This window comes from Botryllus schlosseri, chromosome 2 (genome assembly GCF_051294905.1).
Source record: "Botryllus schlosseri isolate E-star chromosome 2, Bs_hap1, whole genome shotgun sequence".
Lineage (NCBI taxonomy): Eukaryota > Metazoa > Chordata > Ascidiacea > Stolidobranchia > Styelidae > Botryllus > Botryllus schlosseri.
The window spans coordinates 4,970,056-4,990,394 of NC_137237.1; the positions used below are offsets into that span (position 1 = coordinate 4,970,056).

At 41.2% G+C, this 20,339-nt stretch overlaps 2 protein-coding genes across 5 annotated transcripts; both read right to left on the minus strand.

The window, feature by feature from the left end:
• Nucleotides 1–145: 145 nt before the first annotated feature.
• On the minus strand, nucleotides 146–5,839 carry LOC145433118 (beta-1,3-galactosyltransferase 5-like). Of its 2 annotated transcripts, none has more exons than XM_080310053.1 (7): nucleotides 5,653–5,839; nucleotides 4,236–4,486; nucleotides 4,072–4,166; nucleotides 3,714–3,877; nucleotides 3,527–3,659; nucleotides 3,212–3,400; nucleotides 146–3,154 (listed from the first exon to the last, which is right to left on the minus strand). In XM_080310053.1, exons 1-7 carry the CDS (start codon nucleotides 5,718–5,720, stop codon nucleotides 3,095–3,097), a joined length of 960 nt encoding a protein of 319 aa, XP_080166179.1. In that variant the 5' UTR covers nucleotides 5,721–5,839; the 3' UTR covers nucleotides 146–3,094. The 2 variants fall into 2 exon arrangements, with proteins under 2 accessions (XP_080166179.1, XP_080166180.1); XM_080310054.1 differs by having other exon boundaries at nucleotides 4,236–4,418; nucleotides 5,653–5,807.
• Nucleotides 5,840–11,842: 6,003 nt separating this feature from the next.
• On the minus strand, nucleotides 11,843–19,998 carry LOC145433119 (NGFI-A-binding protein 1-like). 3 transcript variants are annotated; one of them, XM_080310055.1, is made up of 12 exons: nucleotides 19,722–19,991; nucleotides 19,219–19,382; nucleotides 17,930–18,025; nucleotides 17,199–17,324; nucleotides 17,038–17,139; nucleotides 16,850–16,978; nucleotides 16,191–16,312; nucleotides 15,298–15,334; nucleotides 15,117–15,236; nucleotides 14,205–14,294; nucleotides 13,935–14,142; nucleotides 11,843–13,144 (listed from the first exon to the last, which is right to left on the minus strand). In XM_080310055.1, exons 1-12 carry the CDS (start codon nucleotides 19,819–19,821, stop codon nucleotides 13,032–13,034), a joined length of 1,407 nt encoding a protein of 468 aa, XP_080166181.1. In that variant the 5' UTR covers nucleotides 19,822–19,991; the 3' UTR covers nucleotides 11,843–13,031. The 3 variants fall into 3 exon arrangements, with proteins under 3 accessions (XP_080166181.1, XP_080166182.1, XP_080166183.1); XM_080310056.1 differs by lacking the exon at nucleotides 14,205–14,294 and having other exon boundaries at nucleotides 19,722–19,998; XM_080310057.1 differs by lacking the exon at nucleotides 17,930–18,025 and having other exon boundaries at nucleotides 19,722–19,984.
• Nucleotides 19,999–20,339: the final 341 nt, after the last annotated feature.

Genomic DNA, 20,339 nt, shown 5'->3' on the forward strand with positions numbered 1-20,339 from the left:
TTCAATACTGTGACTTGGACTCGACTCGAGTCATAACACCATGACTCGGACTTGACCCTTTAAACGGTGACTTGGACTCGGACTCGAGTCTGTGATGAATTGAAAATGACTCGACTCGACTCGAGTCAAAACCACAAAAGTATGATTAACTCGTGACTCGGAACCATGTGACTTGGTTACAACCCTGCATACGTCTCATTAACTTCAACGCAGCTATTGACGTACAATTACGCTAATAAATGTACTGAATACTGCTTTGGTCTCTATGCTTCAGGCCTAATGTTTACATTGAATACGATTCATCCTTGTATGGGTGGATAAATACGCGTTTAACGTATCTATTCAGGAATTCGGGCCCGCTAAGCATCCCATATCCGGCCCGTCGACTGCAGAAGCTGCCCGCTCCTGATAAATACAAGGGTGCGAAGTCTATTGACTGAAATGCTGTATGAAGGATGCAGAGACCAGTGATTCGTAACTTTAACAACACTTGCACTAATTATTATGTTTATGTTTATTGTTATTATTCCCATGTTACCATATAGATTACTGGTGCACAAAATGAACTGTGCATCACCAGAATGTTGAACGAACATAAATATCAAAGTTTGATTTTCGTACAAAGCGAAACATTATAAATGAATATTGATTGCATGTCGATGGGACTTGTACGCTCTTCCCCAGGGGCGGCCAACCTTTTCTGCCAAAGGGCCACATTCCATTGACGAACCATCGCGCGGGCCACTAGCCGCGCCAAGCGCGAAAATTTTTCAAAGTTTATAGGTCAATATTATGGTTACTTGACTATATTCCGGGTCTGCTGTATATTGCGGGGCTCAATTTGCAAGAACTGGACCATTCGTCGCCTGGACAATGGATATCGAAAGCTTCGGCCAACATGCGTCGATCATTTCATGCCTATGTTTCATCGTCGACGGTCTTTCTGCGAGCGCAAACACAGGGTCACCTGTTGGACGACACTTCCTCTCCTAACTGCGATTATAATTAGACATAATCTCGCACAATAGGCGTTCTTTCATTTTCAGGAGGGGGAACAATATTAAAAGCAAGAAATCGAGTGACAGCATATTGCGGGAAGCGGGAAGAAAATTTTTACTTTAGATAAATCTACCGCAGAATATTCTGCATTATTGTAATGTACGAAGATCTACAAAAATTTGACTGGCCCATGAATCTGCCAATGCGTCGGAATTGATATTTTAGTCGTCACATCCCAAGTGTAGCGGCGAGACTGATCAAATTTTTGGTCGGCCATGCAATTTCACAATCTGAGCAATCCATTTTTGGTAGTATTACTAATTTCTGAAATTACGCGAGCCACGGGTTGGCCGGCCCTGCTCTTCCCCTTCAGGCCTTCACATACCAATTCAGAAATGTGAGGTTTACCGTGGAAAGTGTCATCGTATTGTTCGGTCGAAACGCAACAACCTATATGATAACAATTGCTTAATTGCAAGTGGGCTTATAAATATTCGAGATAGAATTGGCATTTCAGAATGACGTAGTTTCGATTATGAACCCCAAGTATAATGAAACCACTGCAGACAACGTATACCACGACGACACTCATTAATTCGACGACCTATCGGGCCTAATTGCCTGCAATCAGTGATTGCCGGGCGTGTCTTCACAAATCATGTGAATGAGTTGAGTCTGTGTGTCTTCTCGACCTCCAGCGAACCCATGAGACTGACTCCGGTGAACTCCTGTGGTTCACGGGAAGACCGGTTAAGAACCAATGATGTAAACCATTTGATGTATAGAATATACCAAAGCGTTTTGAGCGGCCGACGGCCTTTTGAGTCACAAGTTATATAGCCTCTGTGATACCTTTTGGTCTGAACTAAGCGTAAACCTTTCTTATACCTTTTCGAAATTTGGTGTAGATGACGCAGGCTTGTTACTAAAATGGTGACTTGATTACTAGAGAGAAAGTAAGACATTGCCGTCGGAAGCATATTGTGTGTATTGTATACGTGCTACAACTTTTTGCGTAAATGCGTTGGGTAATATAAGCAATTTTTTCGTTTAGTCAGCACTGCTGCGCAGGCCGGATGATAACGTCCGTCAGACCGTATGTTTGACACCCATCCATATGCATATGTATCGCGGTATGATAGGGAGCGCGCAGGAGACATTAATACCCGTGAATTCCGTCGAAATAGCCAGGAACTGTACTCTGCGAACTGCATCGAACACAGCCAAAATAAATGTGACGTCATCCTATGTTTTCTGACTTTATCCAGCCGTAGGGCCAACAAAAGCAGAAAAATGGAGTCTTCACTCCAGTGATAAGCTATTCTACGGCTTGGCTTCCAAAACTTTTCTGCCCCGACCGCTATTCACCTCCTAAAACTTTCCGCGACCTCCTCAACGGTTAACATAAGCGAAAAACATATTTTCGATATTTATTGAAAGTAATTAGAGTTAAAGCTGAAACCAACGTACTGGTAATCACAGCCTACCACTTCCCAAATCTGCGCCTGTAGCGTATTCCAAAAAACAGTCACAGTCGCTGTTACCGTTAGATAGGGTTACCATATCTTGGAACCGTGGAAGGAGGACACTCATTTCAAAATTTTCAAACTTAGAATAGTCCTACCGGTGGAAAATCTTGAAAAAATGGTAAATTTTTCCCACTCCGAGGTCGGTTGACTGAAAAAAGGTCAACTTTCCGGCTTAGCGCCCGAAATAGTCGCGGAGCGTTACTTCAGTGCTGATTTAATGTATGTCAGTCGAATTTTGCCCTATATTTAACCAAAATTATATAAAAAGAGGACAAAATCTCAAAAAAGAGGACATTTAGGCGTTCTCGGGGGACATTTTCAAAAACCTGAAAAGTAGGACAAATCATCCTAAAGTAGAACGTATGGTAATCCTACCGTTAGATAGATTTGACCACTTATATCTGTTGATTCGACCGCTTGAACTTTAGCTGCCAGCATACGGCCCCGAAGTTCGAACTATCTCCGGCAAGCTATTTCACGTGGATTCATTATGCGGGACGTAACACGAATCACCGAATTGGATCGACTACTCTCTATATTCTGCAACTGCATTGGTCAACTTTCCACTACCTTTTCGAGTGATGTTCACACAAGCCACGCGGCATTTTTTCCAAATCTATTCGCGCCTGTACATGAAAAAGGCCGTGTTACCTCGGATATTATCGAGCAAAAAATTACGTTACCTTCTCACGGAGGATGCCCGTAATCAATGCGTCGTCAATTGGAATATCGGATGGTGTCACCAAAGACATTTCATGTAATGCTGAAGCTGCTTCGTATGACATAATGTAACAGACACCGTTGCAATAAGGAGGGTAATAGGTTGTGTCATATTTCGCAATTTGGATTGCCCACTTTCCTTTTCGCGTTACCTATATTCAACGATATTGACTTATTTTTAGGTCATATATTGCATACCGAAATCTCAAATTATGTATCAGGGAAAACAGTCACCGACTCAATGCGCATAACTACATCCAATCATGATAGGGACTTACCTTTGCGGCTTTATTTAGATGATCACCACAGTGTACGACATTTTTATTTGCTTCCAAAGCAGTTATATAATTTATAATTCCGGATATGCTCATCACTACGTCATCATCAACTGATGCTATGAATTTCACGTCCCTAAAGTGAATCTTATGATTACAACGCTGCGATACGGGTTGTTTACGTGTTTACCTGCAGAAACGAGTCACAAATTTTAAAGATAGCAGGGTCTTTATCGTGAGATTAGCGTATGTATCCTCGAAATTCCCCACGACGATATCGTTGTAAAATTTCGACTCTTGCACAGCATTGTAGTTTGCGGAAGAATCCTTCCCCAAAACAAAAATGATGCGAAGCTGGAACAAGGAAATTGTTTGCAAATTATTAAGTAATTTTAGACTTTATTCGAATTCCAATAGGACCATCCAAATAACTGCCAAAGACAATTGTCTACATGTCCTTGATTGGCATTGCACAGTGCACATTGTATTACACATGCATTGTACTGCTACGCATTGTACGTATAAATGAGACAAAATGTATTCCAGACCTGACTGCTTTTGATTTTCGCCAATACATTCCGCAGTGACATGCGTTCGTTGAAATGCGCAACCGCACTCTTTACGACGAGCAGTAACCAATGCTCTGCTGTTGACAGAAATTGAATAGCTGAAGCAAAAACTGCACTATAATAGGAATAAGGCACGCGCTAACCTGGATTGCAAAATGGCTTTGTCGGCAACAAAACGAAATCAAATTCTGATCCACGTTCGTTTCGCTTGTTTTCCCAGAATCGTTGTGGCATGCGCCGTTTATATGACCGTGGTTCCAATGAGAATTTGAAGCTTCTTCTGTATTTTTCTTTTGTAGCATTACTAAATTGTCCATCTCGATGTACTGGAGGAGAATATGGTCTGTGATTGACTGCCATGGGAGGTATTGACCGAAACAGCAGAAGGGCGGCACTGCAAGGTGCAAACGCGCAAACAATAACAATCTATAATTACTGCTTATTTATGAATTATACCACTATTAATGTTTTATTTATTCACAGTAAAACTGGTAAATAGGCTACACACATAATCCGGGGAGCAACGTGCCCCTAGGAAAAAATGGCGAGGTTGAAAAGTAAACTTAAATAATTTCAGTAATAGAGTCAAATTGTTATTTCTATGCAATACATGAAGGTGTCAGACTACTCAATTGCGGTCGGTGAAGAATTGGCAAGGGCTGTAGAGGTAGCCTAGAGATGATCGAAAATAAATAATCCAGATTACAGAAGTCATGTCGTCAAGTGTATATTTTTATAATTATTAAAATACCCTCAAATTTGCGATTTCTCTCAGTTATAAGACTGTCTGATGAGCCAAAAGTAGCCTAGACCGGACAGCAGTAAACCATTTCAGGAAATGAAATTCGCAGACAATTGAAATTCTCGATCGATGGTTCCCAATCACTGCGCGCAGCTTCGGATTTACAGCATCGCGCGTGCACACCTGCACCGAAGGTCTCTTACACATAGGCGGTTTGCAACCTGCGACCCCCAGAAAGTATTTTGCAGCCCGCGAAGAAATACCAATTTTAATGCGAAATGGCATTTCGGTTTAGTTCACTAAAAACTGCATAATGCGTGAGTTGAAGTAGTAAGTATTGTTCTGTGTGCAGTCTGATATCGTATTTTATTGATAAGTCTTACGATCGTCATTGACACTTCTAGATTGTGCGCCTTGCAACTACTAAAAAGTCTGTGAGGGCCCCAGTTTCATGCACCGTACGTGTCAGGTTGCATAGCACATCCACTGTCTCATTTGAGCTAATGCGAAAGTTCATCATAGGTTTAAGTCCGTGGTGGCCTGTCGAAACTAATCAAGCACCATTTTGGCGCCTCTTATCAATGTTTGTATATAGTCTCTACCACTCTTGAGGCAATCTAGTAGCCTAATCGCACTCAAAAAGATCGCATGCAGGCAATTTCCGGACACGACCCGAGTGGTAAAAATACGCTGTAAATCTAGCTGTCTGTCGTATAGAATTAAACATGTTACAACCACTTTCAACTGTAGTAGGCATATCTGCTGCAACTGAATACTGACACATGAAAGAAACAAATAGTGTTATATTAACAAATTACCCAGCGGTGCAAGATGCGAAGACAAGCTTTCTGAAAATCCGCGATGATGTCATGCTCGCCGTCGACATTCAGATATTCGCCAACTTCTCGAACATTGCGGACGCATTGTGCAAACTATCGACACCATTCCTAGGTGCGAATTTGTAGCAAAGCATTCTCAATCGAAAAGGTGCCTGGGGCTATTCTCTCTAAATCAATCAAAATCGCGCTCATGAGAAAACAAACAGACCGTTCAGTACACCAGGTGTCACCATATTAACTTCAATATATGTAATATCATAGCTTCTTATAACACTATGGAAACATCTCAATCACATCCATTGAAGTTGTTGGTTTGGTATTGGTTAGTTACACCGGGCCGAAATGTATTGCTGTCTTTCCCGATCTTCCTACTTCTAGTACTGCTTGCCCTGTAGCCCACTTCGTGGTTCAAGTAGGGTTCTGGTTTGAATCAGGCTGATTCAAATCAGAGTGATTTAAATCAGTTTTTTTTCATTGATTTTTGATTTTAATTTACCATTTTGATTTTATTGATTATTTTGTTGTTTTTTTCGAATTTTTCAACAAGATGCGTGGATGTGGTTTGTTATCGGACAATCCTGTGCATTTTATATAAACCGGGGATAGCATCTCGCCGCGGGCCCCGGTATAGTTCATTTATTTGACAGACAGACGGGAAAAGATCAAAGAGCTATGGTCAATTAATATGTTAGCGTTTTACTGTGGATACTAGTTAGCTGTCTGCGACATGCTGCTGCTATTTCCGAGGGACTGGTGGGATACCGCAATCGAAACGCAATCCGGAGTCTCTATCGAATTCGAAAGATTCCATCATCTCTGATCCAGTTTTCTTGCGGAAATCACTTCATCGATCAACATGTTTCCTGGCTACTAGAACAGTTCAGTAATGATTCGGCCATTCGGGCGACCCATCATTAACGCATAGGTTAAACTTTTTCAGCTATCATTGCCACAGGTTTAACGTCTTCAGCTATCTCAGTGCTTTTCAACCTTTTTGAGCTCCGTTCGCACATTCTTTGTAAAATAAATTTCATTCGCACAAACTAATCGAAAATTGTTATGCAAAAAGAAGATTAAGATACTGAACAATATTCCGTTCAGATGTGCAACAAATTGGCGACTATGTAGATTAAACTATAAAGTGTCTCATTAAAAGGGTAACTTTTTGTCTCGGTTTGACTTCAACTATTCCACTAAAACCCTTCTCGGCCAAACGAGTTGTTGGATTTTGTACAAGAACGTCTACCAGCGCTTGGATATGACCAGGTCTTAAAATCTGTTCAGTTCTCCTATCCAAAATACAGCGTATTTTTCGCGAGTGAAAAATGCTTGCTGTCAGAAATCGTTTTTGAGAGCTGACACAAAGGTCCCGGTGGCTGCAGTTTGTGGAAAGGGTGAAAACCCCACATGTTTGTGTTGAGGCTTTTGCCCTATGTCTTGGAACATAAGGTGCAAAACGATCAAGGAGAGTAGGCACATTAGAGCTCGCTACCTTATGATACGTTGCTCCAACTTCTGTGTCGCGAGTATGATAAGAGAAAATATACGCACGTTACTGTATATTCTGCTCTTTAGCACAATCTGACTTGATAATTCATAACAGTTTAATAACGGTAAAACAGCTTTTTGAATACCACCAAAATTTGAGTTTTTGTGGCATCTCGCGACCCGAGCCTCACCCACGAAAGGGAATTCATTTTTAATATTACAGTTGTATGCTACGATTTTACGGACATGTATGACATACAGAACGCGCACACCACAATTCTACACATGTCTGACGCACGCGATTTCAAATTAGAGAAAATTACATTTTTCTGCGTGTCACAGTTGTACTACTATCTACTCAAGATTGCCAGAACGGGACTATTCCGTGCCGAGAACGGAGCATATCCATATCGAAAGGTTTGGCCATCCAGCATCGGTCATTTTTAGACCAAGGTTTTGTCGCCGTTAATGATTTAGCACCTCATTTTATCAGCAGTTTGTTGGCCAAAACTTTACGTCTTCATATGCCCCGACGCAAAAGGGGTTGGCCTTGAAATGAATAAGTCTCATAGGCCGTAACTCGCTCGTAGCACACCCCTACACCAGTGTTGGGATCAAGTCACTACCTTCGAGTCACGAGTCATTTCGAGTCATTGCAGATTTTGACTCGAGTCAAGTCAAGTCAATCGGTTTTCACAGATGACTCGAGTCAAGTCAAGTCACTCGTTTTTTGGAGGTGGCTCGAGTCAAGTCGAGTCAAGTCAAGTCAAGTCACGAGTCAAGTCACGATTCAAGTCAAATTGAATTTTCGAAGTATGAGTGATGATGCAAAGTTACTACATTTTGCTAACTGGGTGAAAAACAGAATAATTGGCCATTTAATTAGAATCGAATAACGAATATAAAGATAACTATACATGCATAATTATACATGTATAGTATACATGCAAAAGACGTTGTATCGCTCACGCTGCTCATAAATTACGTGAGTAACTGCGTATAGCTACATGTTACAGTCTGATATTATCAACCAAAATAGAGGATCGAATACAAAGCCTCGACAAGTTGAAACAAATTGATATGGTACAGTAGGTTACACTACCGATTTGCACACCCGCGAGAGTATAAACGCACACTATTTGTTAGTTCGATTTAAATTATACAAAAGGTTGGTAAAAGTGAGCACCGCGTAATATATGCACTGAGCCGTCTAACCAACAAAGATATGTCGCTGTTAGATTATTCTACTACTACTACTACTACGACAACGTAAGTTGTGATCGTGTCGTTTGCGGTCAGTAAATTAAATCAGCGAATGACTGATTGCCCTCACAAGTGACATCGGCATATCGCGAAAAATCCTAACATGCATATAATGAGGTGATTTAATTTACACCGTTGACTTGAAATTGACTCGTAAATTTTGCTCCGAGTCACGAGTCAATTGGCATTTTCGAAGCGCCGAGTCAAGTCAAGTCAAGTCATTTTTGCAAAGGGACTCGAGTCAAGTCAAGTCATACGAAAAAGTTGACTCGAGTCTGACTCGAGTCAAGTCATGACTCGAGTCATCCCAACACTGCCCTACACTAGTTCATCCCAACGGTCTTCGACCATGTTTTCCAAAAAAAAACGGTCGGACAAATCTTATCATGAATTCTCATGATAAAGCCATCTTTTTTGCGTGTCTCGCTTATTGGCTACAGTACCCAACACAGTGACCTTGGATGAATTTGCAATAAATTGAACAAATATTACACAAATATTAACTGATGGCTCTGGCACCGTGTCCACCCAAAATTGTACCCTTTGTGGTCCATACTTTAATAACCCTTAAGGCGGAAAATTTTGCGCCGCAGTAATTTGCAAATGTGTGTCGGTAATGATGGTATTTACTACTATTATCGTGCCTCGCGCTAATGGAACAGTTATTACGAAAATATGATAATTGTTTAGCGAAAGAAAGCAGAAAGTCCATTTGACGTTATGTTTTCAGCCTGTCGCAGGCTCAGACGGGCTGATATACTGTATGTGTGCCACTAAACGCCAGCTTCCAAACCAGGCTTTTGGTTACGAAATAATTATAGTGCGAAAATATTAGTTCATTACGGCTTGTGAGAGCTACGATTAGTGGTGCAAACAAGTTTTTACAATTGCGTCGCTACTACCAACGTTAAACTGACCTTAAGATTTCGTATTAGGTTTATTTGAATTATTCCACGTCAGAGAAATTAACAGAGAGAGAGAGAGAGAATATTTATTCGTATACATTACATATCAACATAACACTACAAAAATGTAACAGTGAAATGAGACATGTAAGGTAGACGGGAGGCTCGATATGACATAGTCTTCAGAGCCGAGCCACCCGGGACAGGAGCAATTTTCACAGTCGATAACTAATGAAAAAATAAAAAATAAACTAACGAACGAAAGGAAAAATAAGACACAGTATCATGGACCAATTTGAAATACAACGCAAATACAATTTACCGGTAGTTAGAGATAAGAGAATGAAAACATTGTTTTTTAAAAGCATAAGAGTCTAAATTGCGGAGATTAGGTGGCAGCTTATTCCAAACATTGACACCAATAAAACTGATTGAATTTTGTACTAAACTGGTAGAGTGGTGTTGCACAGACAGAGACAAGTTAGAAGAAAATCTGGTATGATGTTGGTGGATATCTGAAGGTATCTTGAACAGATTATCAAAATATAGTGGCAGTTCACCCTGATGATAGCTATGCATGAATTTCATTACCTCAAATTGAAAATATCTTCCACTTTCAATATTCTAACGCTACGATACATGCTATTACAGTTCTCATATCTAGATTTCCGACAGAGAATTCGTATGGCTCGGTTTTGCAAGACTTGCAAAGACTTGCAACAAATATTGACGATTTTCATTCGCACTTGACCCGGATTTTCATTCGCACTGTTCGCACCACCTTCGTCATTCGCACTGCAATTTTTTTCATTCGCACAAGTGCGAACCGTCACACAGGTTGAAAAGCACTGAGCTATCTGTATGATGATTCACAGCCCCGCCTTATTAAAGTGTAAGCATAGTGTCCTATATGGTGTCGACACAAGCAAATCGCACGGTTCAATGAAATTGTATCACGTCACAGTTTCCATTTGGCTACAGGCAATTTGACGGTGATTTTTGACCGACTTGCCGAGCATCAAATTTGATAAAACGGGTATCAATCGAAAGCTGCCGCCGTACTGATTACGAAAATATAAATTTTATTCCGCTCGCGGCCCTGGAACCCCCACAATCAGCCTCTAATTTTTCATTGTTATGGAGATTGGCATTGGGACGCAACAATGCTGTCTAGCGAAACGAGACAGGTGTTCGAGAAAAAGGGAGCCAGACAGTATTGTTGCGTCTGTCGTTTCGCCAGACAGCATTGTTGCGTCCCAATGCCAATCTCCATAACAATGAAAAATTAGAGGCTGATTGTGGGGGTTCCAGGGCCGCGAGCGGAATAAAATTTATATTTTCGTAATCAGTACGGCGGCAGCTTTCGATTGATACCCGTTTTATCAAATTTGATGCTCGGCAAGTCGGTCAAAAATCACCGTCAAATTGCCTGTAGCCAAATGGAAACTGTGACGTGATACAATTTCATTGAACCGTGCGATTTGCTTGTGTCGACACCATATAGGACACTATGGTGTAAGCGTTATCCTTCATCACCTTGATTGACATGGCTGTCATTCATCCCATTTTTATTTGTTGATGTTATTATGAGTAAAAAAATCAAAAAAATCATGATTTGAATTATTTAATTGATTAAAATCGATTTTAATCAAGGGCAAAATGATTTAAACCAGAACCCTAGGTTCAAGGCTTCCGTACATCATCTCCTTAACGGATGAGATGGCGAGAAGCCTAGAAAAACCTTCAACACTTTGTTAAGACTAAGAAAGTAAGAATCCCTGAGTAGACCGCGAACTCTCAACTCATTGGTGCTGCAGCCGTGGAATATACCACTACGCTATCTCGCTTCGTCCAATAAGCCCAATATACATCCTGCGCAGGCCGTGGTCTAGCTGTACTAGGGGTTGTAACCGTTTTGACTCGAGTCATATTCAATTGACCACCGAGTCAAGCCATTGCGTTCATTAAGGTTTTTTAGTTCAACCCAATTTTTTCAACTGTCGAGTGAGTTAGAATGGCTCGCATTCAAAATATCGTAATTTTTCTCCGTCCTGGCAGCTTTCCGGCCCTATTTTCGAAGTATCCGGACTGATAGACGAAATATCAATAACGCGGTGACTTTACATCTTTCGAAGTTACAATGAAATGTCTGTCTTTTCCGCCCTAGTCTCGAGTCATTACAATCCTAAGCTCTACCCTCCCTTGCTCATATTATTGTCGCAATGTATAACTAGCACAAGGTGCATAGCGTTTGCCACTATTTCCACATGTTTGTGGTTAATTAGGAATATGACTTCTCAATCCTAATGCTACATAATTAGTAAAAACTTTCTCTTACCCTCCAAAATTTCATTTTTCTCTACAGAAGTGTGATCGGCGCTGCCTTCGTGCAGTAACCTACGCTGAATTCAATTGTAGTATTTTCATTGTAGCATACTCCGTGGGTATTGTCCAATGTCCATCATCAATTTACATAAGCAGCCGTTCTGGTTTAGAAATAGCACGACACCAAGCCTGCACGCAACTATACGTAGTTTAATATTCATATATGCAACTAACTGAGAATATTTAAAAATTTGAGAGGATTCTATCCTAAACACTAAAAATACGTTCGCCACTTGATACTGCCTGGCTCGCTTCACTACATATCAAGAGTGGAGACAGAATGATCTCGTAAACGTGTGCACGGAATAGCATAAACAAATATCAAAAAAATTAATTCACACAACCAACAGTTCCCGAAATTAGAGTTCATTCCCGTAAGCATAAGAGAGAGAGAGAGAGATATGATATTCTTTCTCGCCTGCACCATCGAGATGCTTTGGCGACGGAGTTGCGATACGGCCCCATGAGGTCATCTAGTCTGCGCCCCCGTTTTTTTTTCTCCTCCATGCTATCCGTGATTGCTGAGCGCCTAGCAGGATAGCTGCGGATACCATTTTTCGAGTCTTTGGTATGACCCGGCCGGGGATCGAACCCACGACCTACCGCTCGAGAAGCCGGACGCATAACCATTACACTATCTCGCTCGGCTAAGAATTATCTAGTCTTCCAAGTCTGCCAAAATGCACTGGTTTTCGTGACACCCCCACGCCACAGGAAGGCCTACTGCAATTTCAATGATCATGATGCAGATTCTAGGGTTACCATACGTCTTTCTATGTGAGGATTCGTCCCCCTTTATAGCTTTGACAGCCAGGCGATGGTACAGACACAACCAAACAACGCGAAGCCTAGATTTTGACGACAGTGACGGCAAGAATTACTAAAAAATTACGTCGGAGCGGACCCTTTTTCTAGTCAACACAGCAGTATTTCTAGTAAACATATTCAGATTACCGGTATTACCGGTTTTCTTGTCGGATTATATAAGTTTTGTCATTCATAAGAAGTGTCCTCTTTCAGGATCTCAAGGTAGGCAACCCTATCGTGTTCATAACAAGCGTTCTCGCCCCTTTTCACACCACACTGTGCGTGTGACATGACCGCAAAACCGAGATACAGCATTCGCCATTAAACAACTTCGCTTACAAGCAATGCAGGCAGTTCTTGCGCCTCGCTGGCGCCGCAATGCAGTAATGCTTTGCAACAGAATTTACGATCGAGAAATAGGTCGGGTTGGAAGCCATTCACGGCACGCTTTCCCGGCATTCTACACTGGCTCGGAGCAGACCACTCACATCGAATGCATAGCACTTAAAACTAATCCGAAGCCGTAATCAACTTCTTAGTTCCTTCAATATCCCGTGAGCCGTTGGACATTTTTCGCTTTCCGTACCGCACGCCGTGTGTAGCAGTGGGAGATCCGTCGTCCCCTGAAGTAAGAACATGCATTCAGTGGTGGTTAAAGTAGTCAAAGTACAAATAAAAGTTAGCGATTACCAAGACCTATCAAAAGTTGAAAATGGAAGCCCAGAGAGGCGCTCAAGTACGGTAGTTTCAAAGAGTATACTTGGTCAATGGATGGTGTAGTTTCGACAGGTAACGATGGCGCTTGGTGCATCCTCGCGACGAACGCAAAACGACTAGTTAGGTAACAAAATTCGAAAATCTATTCAGCAGGTACTGTGACGGCTATTTCAGAGGTTCTCAAAACGATTTCACGCGCATTTCAGTCGTTTTGCGCAATACACTGTTCAAGTATCAAGGTAAGTAGTAACACATTCACCCGATTACTCAACTGCAAGTAGTCAAAACTTAAGTGTGTAGTTTGAAAATGAAAAAATACTTCATTACTAACTAAATCTGCATACATTCCATGATACAGGAGAGCTCACTCTCCAATCTCTAGCCCAGTGATTCTTGACCGGCGTTCGCTGGAAATCAAGACACACACCCGACACATACAGCAGAAGATTTGCATAAATACTCATTACAATTTTTTCGTTTTGTGTAAAAGTCATGTTTCAACGATTTTGTTCTTTCAACACCGTTGTTGATGCACAGTTCATCTTGTGAAGCATTATTCTATACTTATGTATAGATGTGTAATGCAGATTCTTGTTTTTGTGAGTAGGCAAAAATTTGGGGTTTGCCAAATGCTTGCAGATTAACGCAAGGGTTTGCCAGGTCAAGAACCGCTGCTCTAGCTATTGCAGCACTGACCTTCGGCAGTCCGAGGCGGCGTGCGCTCCGCATCACAAACAGGAGACGTAGTTCGTGACGCGGGCGAGTGAGCTCGCGGGCGTTTTTCGCCTTGCTTCTTTGAAGCCGGTTGAGATTGAAGATTGCCCAAAGACAAATTGTGAGCTTTTGCCAGACTGTCCCAACCTGCCAGACAGCTTGAAACCGATTCCGGTGCCGTGTCCGAGATCTGAAATAGTGCTGTAGATGAAAACAAACGGATTCTAACACAGTAACCGGCGAGTGTTGTACGTCTCTGCTTTCTTCGAGTACTTTCTCCAACAAGTCGCGTCTTTCGTCACGGACGGATAACTCTTCCCCCGCTAGACGGTCGAGAGTGTTCTGTGAGCAAGAGACATAGGCTACAGGGTGACACATCTTGTGACATAGGTGGCGGATCTTATTTTGCATCATAGATGACATGAAAGCCAGACAAGGACTGGGGCTACGCATAACGGTTCGAGTATTGATTGTAATGTAGGGTTACCGTACGTCCTCTTTGACGAGGATTTGTCCTCTTTTTTGACTTTTTTGGAAGTATCCTCGGAGGACGCCAAAATGTCCTTTTTTCGAGATTTAGTCCTCTCTTTTGAGAAACTTCTTCGAATATAGGGTAAAATTCGAGTGAGATACAGTAAATCAGCACTGAAGTAGCGCTCCGACAGCTATTTCGGAAGCCGGGTCGTAAACTTGACCTTCTTATTTTTTTAGGTAACCAACGGAAGAGTATGGTAAAAAAGCGTGTTTTTGGGGAGTGGAGAAGACGAAGTGATGAGCTTTTTTTTCCCAGTCAACCAACCACAAAGTTGGGGAAAATTTAAAATTTTTCCGGATTTTACTCTATGATTGTAAGTCGGAAAATTTTGAAAAAGCGTCCTCTTTTTACATTTCCAAATTACGGTAACCCTGTTGTCATGTTTCAAGTCAATAGTCACCTGGAGTACCGGAATTTATGAAGAACTGTTTTACCAATATGCATTATCAATTTGACACTTTCCTACCACCGCCAAAGCTCTTAAACCTAGACTGGCTTTATCGCAGTGCGGAAAACATGCAGCACAAAGCTACGATTGCTGCGACATTTTAGCGCCGCTACATTATAACGACTATCAGGCTATCTATTCACCTGGTCTTCGATCCACGGCTGTACAAAACCTGGCCCACCTGAAATTCGTTCTCTTGGATCGCGTTTTTATTTCCCTGCGCTTCTTCGAGGCGTTTCTCCAGCGATTGCTTTTGCCTTTGGATATTTTGAAGAGTCTTGGTGAGTTCTTGAACGTGAGACTGGGAGAGTCGGCACAAGTTACAAGATCGAACTAGAAGAGCCGACGGGCGGGTAACTCACCTGATTCGTGCTGCCATGCAGACGAATGGAGGATCGCCTGAACAAGAAGTCGTAAAAGATAATACATATTCGCTAGTTTGACTAACCTAATAAAGATAGTCTGCGCAGGTGCACGCTCGGTCACAACACTCCCCTGCATATTTGTCTCAAAGGTTAACAACTCGCAAGTAGCTAATAGCTATCACAGATATTCGACAAACAGGATTGTAACCAAGTCACAAGATTCCGAGTCACAAGTCATTATCACTTTTATAGTATTGACTCGAGTCAAGTCGAGTCATTTTCAATTCACCACCGAGTCAAGTCTGAGTCATAGTGTTGTGACTCCAATCCGAGTCCAAGACATCGTGTTCAGTGTTCACTGTTCGGTTTTCAGTTCAATCCAGGTCGACCCACCTTTTTCAACTCTGTTAGAGTGATATAGAACGGCTCGCATTCATAATATTCCAAATACCAGAACTGATAGCCGAAATGCCAATAGTGATAACTTTACTATTCTTCGAAGTTACGATAAAATGTCTGTCTTTGCCGTGCTAGTCTCGAGTCATGTAAAATGACTGGAGTACAAGTAGAGTCAATGCAATAATTGACTCGATTCGAGTCATTTTACGCATTTCAAAAAAATGACTAGGGTCAAGGTGAGTCACCAAAAAATCGCGACTGCGAGTCATTGCAAACCTGGTTGGTGGTTGCTTCTACTTCTACTCGAGTACCAACAATGACTAATACTTTAACCACTTTTGCGTCAATCAAATGCATACATCCAAGCATTATAATCCCGTCACATTCAAGAAATGTTTGGTTTCAAAGACTCTACCAGCGTACGCACGTTTTTTACAATCATTCCCCAGGAAATGTGATGCAGAACACAATAACGCAATCCCAATACCAACCTGGACAGCTTCGATTCAACTTCGCAGGCAATCTTCTCCGCAGTAGCGCGTAGCTCGGATTTTTTCAACACAAATCCGTGGTCGGCCATGCAGAGCTTAACGGCTGCGCCGTGCACCAAGGTCTGAAAAGAAAGAAAGGAGATGAGGAATGAAGATTAATTAAACTATTCCATGAACTAGAACCCAATCTCCCAGGAGTCGGAAACTGGCTGTCACGACATATGGCATATCCGAAAATGGAGCAGCGCTGGGAATAGAAAATAACAAGAAAAGAATTCTTCAATGCTGTCCACCAGTCACATTTATAATCGACAGGTCTCCTCCCAAGAGATATGCCTTCCTGTACACCAACACTCCATATACACAATGGCAATGTCAGAGAAAATGAACCATCAAATAAAATATTGATAAGTAGACAAACTAAGAAAGGGCAATGCAACCAGTAGCCCAGTGGGAATTACCAGCTTGTTTTGCAAATGATGTAGAGAAATCTATTCCCGGTATGGCACTGGCATTACAGCCCCCCTAGAGACATCTAGCACGCAAGGATGGTATTTCTCAAGGGGAAAAACTAGTATTGGCTTATTCCATATCCTCCTATGAACAACACCAATCCAGTAAATGGACACTGGAGTGACATCAAGATAAGAAGCGTATACCTCATGCCTTCCTGAGGAGTGTGCTCCCACAATCATGTTTTTCTTGATATACTCTGCAAACAATGATTCTAAATTACTACGGTCATCGTTGCTGACGGCAGTGGCAATGTCTTTCAAGCTTCTGTCCGCCTGCAAAGGCAAAGTGCATCAGCACGGGTGATAGACAATATCATCTCACAGCGTCATACCTGCAATCGACGTAAAACCTCTTTTGAAGACATCATTTGGGAAGATGAGAATCTCTGTACAAGACTGTCTACAAGGATTGATGTATAACCATCATCGTTCATCTACAAATGACATACAGAGAGTGAACATGCAACTTCAGTAATGAGGAAATCTACCTGACCTCTTTTTCTGTTGTCTTGTTGCCTTTCGGTGTTCGTTCGTAATATCGTTTGCAACCAGAATTACCGAGTTTAAATACATTGTTGCCATTTTGCGATCTGCTCACGTACGCTGTCCCACCAGAGGTCTAAGTAAATAGAAAATTTGTGGTGAGCCTCACTTCTGCACGATGAATACAAAAAGTAGAGGTGCAGAAATAGGAATTAGGATCATAATTAATTATCAAGCACCCGATTGATGATCATCCTCCTGTGACTACATAATATATATCCAGAAACAAGATAACATTACTAGCTCAAAATGTTACTTGGACGAGTGAAACAGACAGGGTTGAATTGTTAGGCATGGGAATTCGTTGCGAGTACAATAACAGGAGATACATTGATTGAAAGACAATAATACCAAGATAAAGATAATAGTCTCAGCGAAGGCATTGACGGAACAGAATTTTGATAAGGCTACAATATTATTGATAAATTCAGTCTTGAAATAGGCATTGAAAACAAGTATATAATTGTCACTAAGTGATATGATAGGGGTTTAGAGGTAAGAAATTCTGGTTTTGATGCATACAACCTTTTTTCTGACCATCCTCGTACACGAATTAAAGATTCATACTTTGCATGTATTGTCGAAAAATTTGTTGCTGACAAATATGTGTCAACGTGAATGTAGAGATTGCTGAATGCAGTTGAATAACATCGTTCGATACTTTATCACGACTAGACTAACCGTAGTGGTCATGCACGTCGCGTCTGTTCGATGTGGTGCCGCCGCACCTTTCAATTCAACGCTTACTGGCATGATGGGCAGGGCATGATTTCGAAACTGCAAAAATGCATGGCATCACCGGACATTTAAACAGGATATGCCATAAAATTTGCAGCAATTGCACAGTCACCCTTATCTGAATCTTCTAAACAGCACATACTGGTACATGTAAAGCTGAATCATCAACATTTTACAAGCTTCATTAGTTTAATGAACATCATAGTATGGAACGTTTAGGTCAGGGGTGGCCAACCTTTTTGCTATTCACGGCGGCATTTCGATTACTTATGTAGTCTACGGCTGCATTCCAGAGCATATCCGTAATGAACTAACTGGACGATATATACCCATGTTAAACAATAACCAACTTTTTCATAACGGCTTACTATACCAAAACCGCGAGTGGGCATGTTATGGATAACCACTGGGATTTATTATGGTTTTCAGACTCTTCAGATTCACAAATGAATTTCGTCATTATTATGAATTCTTCCCATGTGATTAAATTCACCGTTAGAGTTGATGACAGAGAGTGCTTTCATATATAAGTGTGGGGCTCAGATTGAAAAGGGCGCTGCTATATTAAAATGGAAAGATGAAGTCGCATTGAATCGCGTGTAGCACGAAGAAAATAGCATGATCAATTAAAACCTCTCTAAAATTCGAGATTCAATTTGTAAATTCAATTTGCATGTCGACAGCGGCCGACACATAATAATTGAATTACGTGTCTACGGCAGCAGGTTGGCCACCCCGGCTTTAGGTGGTTAGCAGTAAATTTGCATTCAATTTCATTGCTGAATCAACTCTGTTTATTGAGGAGCCTTTATTAGAGGGTGTATGAATTGATGGGTTCGAACGGTAACAAGAACAGCTTCAACGAACAACATGAATTTATATCTATGGCGTCAGTATTAGACGTATGCATGCACATCCTGTTAGTTATCTAGAACTACATGAACTACAAGCTGTAATTAAATTTTAATCATATACTTGGTGTATTATGTGTATTCAGTAATCTATAAGACTAGGCTAGTCACTTCAGTTATGAATGAAAAGTAGGCCTACTCATGTAATCAGGAATACTTTTAGAAAGATTCCATAGTTTCATGATTTCAAGCACAGAGAAAACTTTCTTCATGTGCATTGTAACAAATACAGTTGGAAGTAGCAATTTTTTGTTCTGGAATGGTAGGCCCAGGCCTACAATTGCATCACTCCATCAAGTCAAAATAAAAAAATTTGCTCACATTTGGATTTGATGATCGGAACAAATTAGGTTGAGTAACCCATTCTTGAAGAGACTTTTGCAGTCTTCTGACGTGCAATGGCTTACATGCCATTCCAACAAGGGCCATAATCTCCAGAAACTCTTCTTCACCTGCTTCACATAATTGCTGTACATCATCACCACCTATCAAAAATAACGATAAATATATCAATCACACAAAACTTCAAGTATACATTTTAACCTTACTTCTGTAATGGGTAACTGATGATCTATTTTGAGACAAAATTTAGGCCGTCACCACCATGATACAAGTGGTAACTTTATGCAGATATGTCGTAACTATAAAAGTCGGCGCAAAATACATGATATATGTACCAACCAAAGATTGATAGATATTCATGATCAACAACATATAGAATACAGCATCTAACATCTAATGACCACTTTTGCAGTTATTTTCCTATTAGCTCAGCGTAGGTCAAGCCAAAAGCAACTAGAAACCGGAATATCGGACCAACCAACCTTGAGATATAAACGATTCGTAGTATGATAACAGGTTCGCTCTCTGTAATACTTTAAACAGCTGTATTTCTCCGGCCGTCATCGGTTTTGCAGACGACATTGCAGAACGTACTTTGGCTGAATGCGAATAGAGAATCGCTGCAGAATTGATCAACTCACATAACTCTATAAAGCTCTCTGCTGAGAAGTTTCAGGCACTAATGCTAGGTACCGTTGCGAGTTGCAAACGAGTTCGTGCATTTTCTGCTGCTTTCACTAGTTGCTCCATAGCTCCTCCTAGCATATAAAAATTTGTCCATGTTCGTCTGCTGTCAGCATTGATTTAGCAAGTTAGCAACATAAGTTTACTACAATGAGTGTTGAAATCATGCGATAGTTACGAAAGATGAAAGTATCAGGTGAAATAATGATCGAATGGAAGAAGTCTCCATGATGGGGGTATGAAATATGGAGTCAGTCAGTCAGTCAGGTATATTAATATTTTCATCGTTTCAAAACATCACAAGACTGCGATACAATGAAAAGATAGGAGGGTGTCGAAACAACTTGGAGTAGCCATTAAGATCAGACACCCACCTTAGCCTAGGCGAAGTAAATAAGAGCCATGCACACTGAATG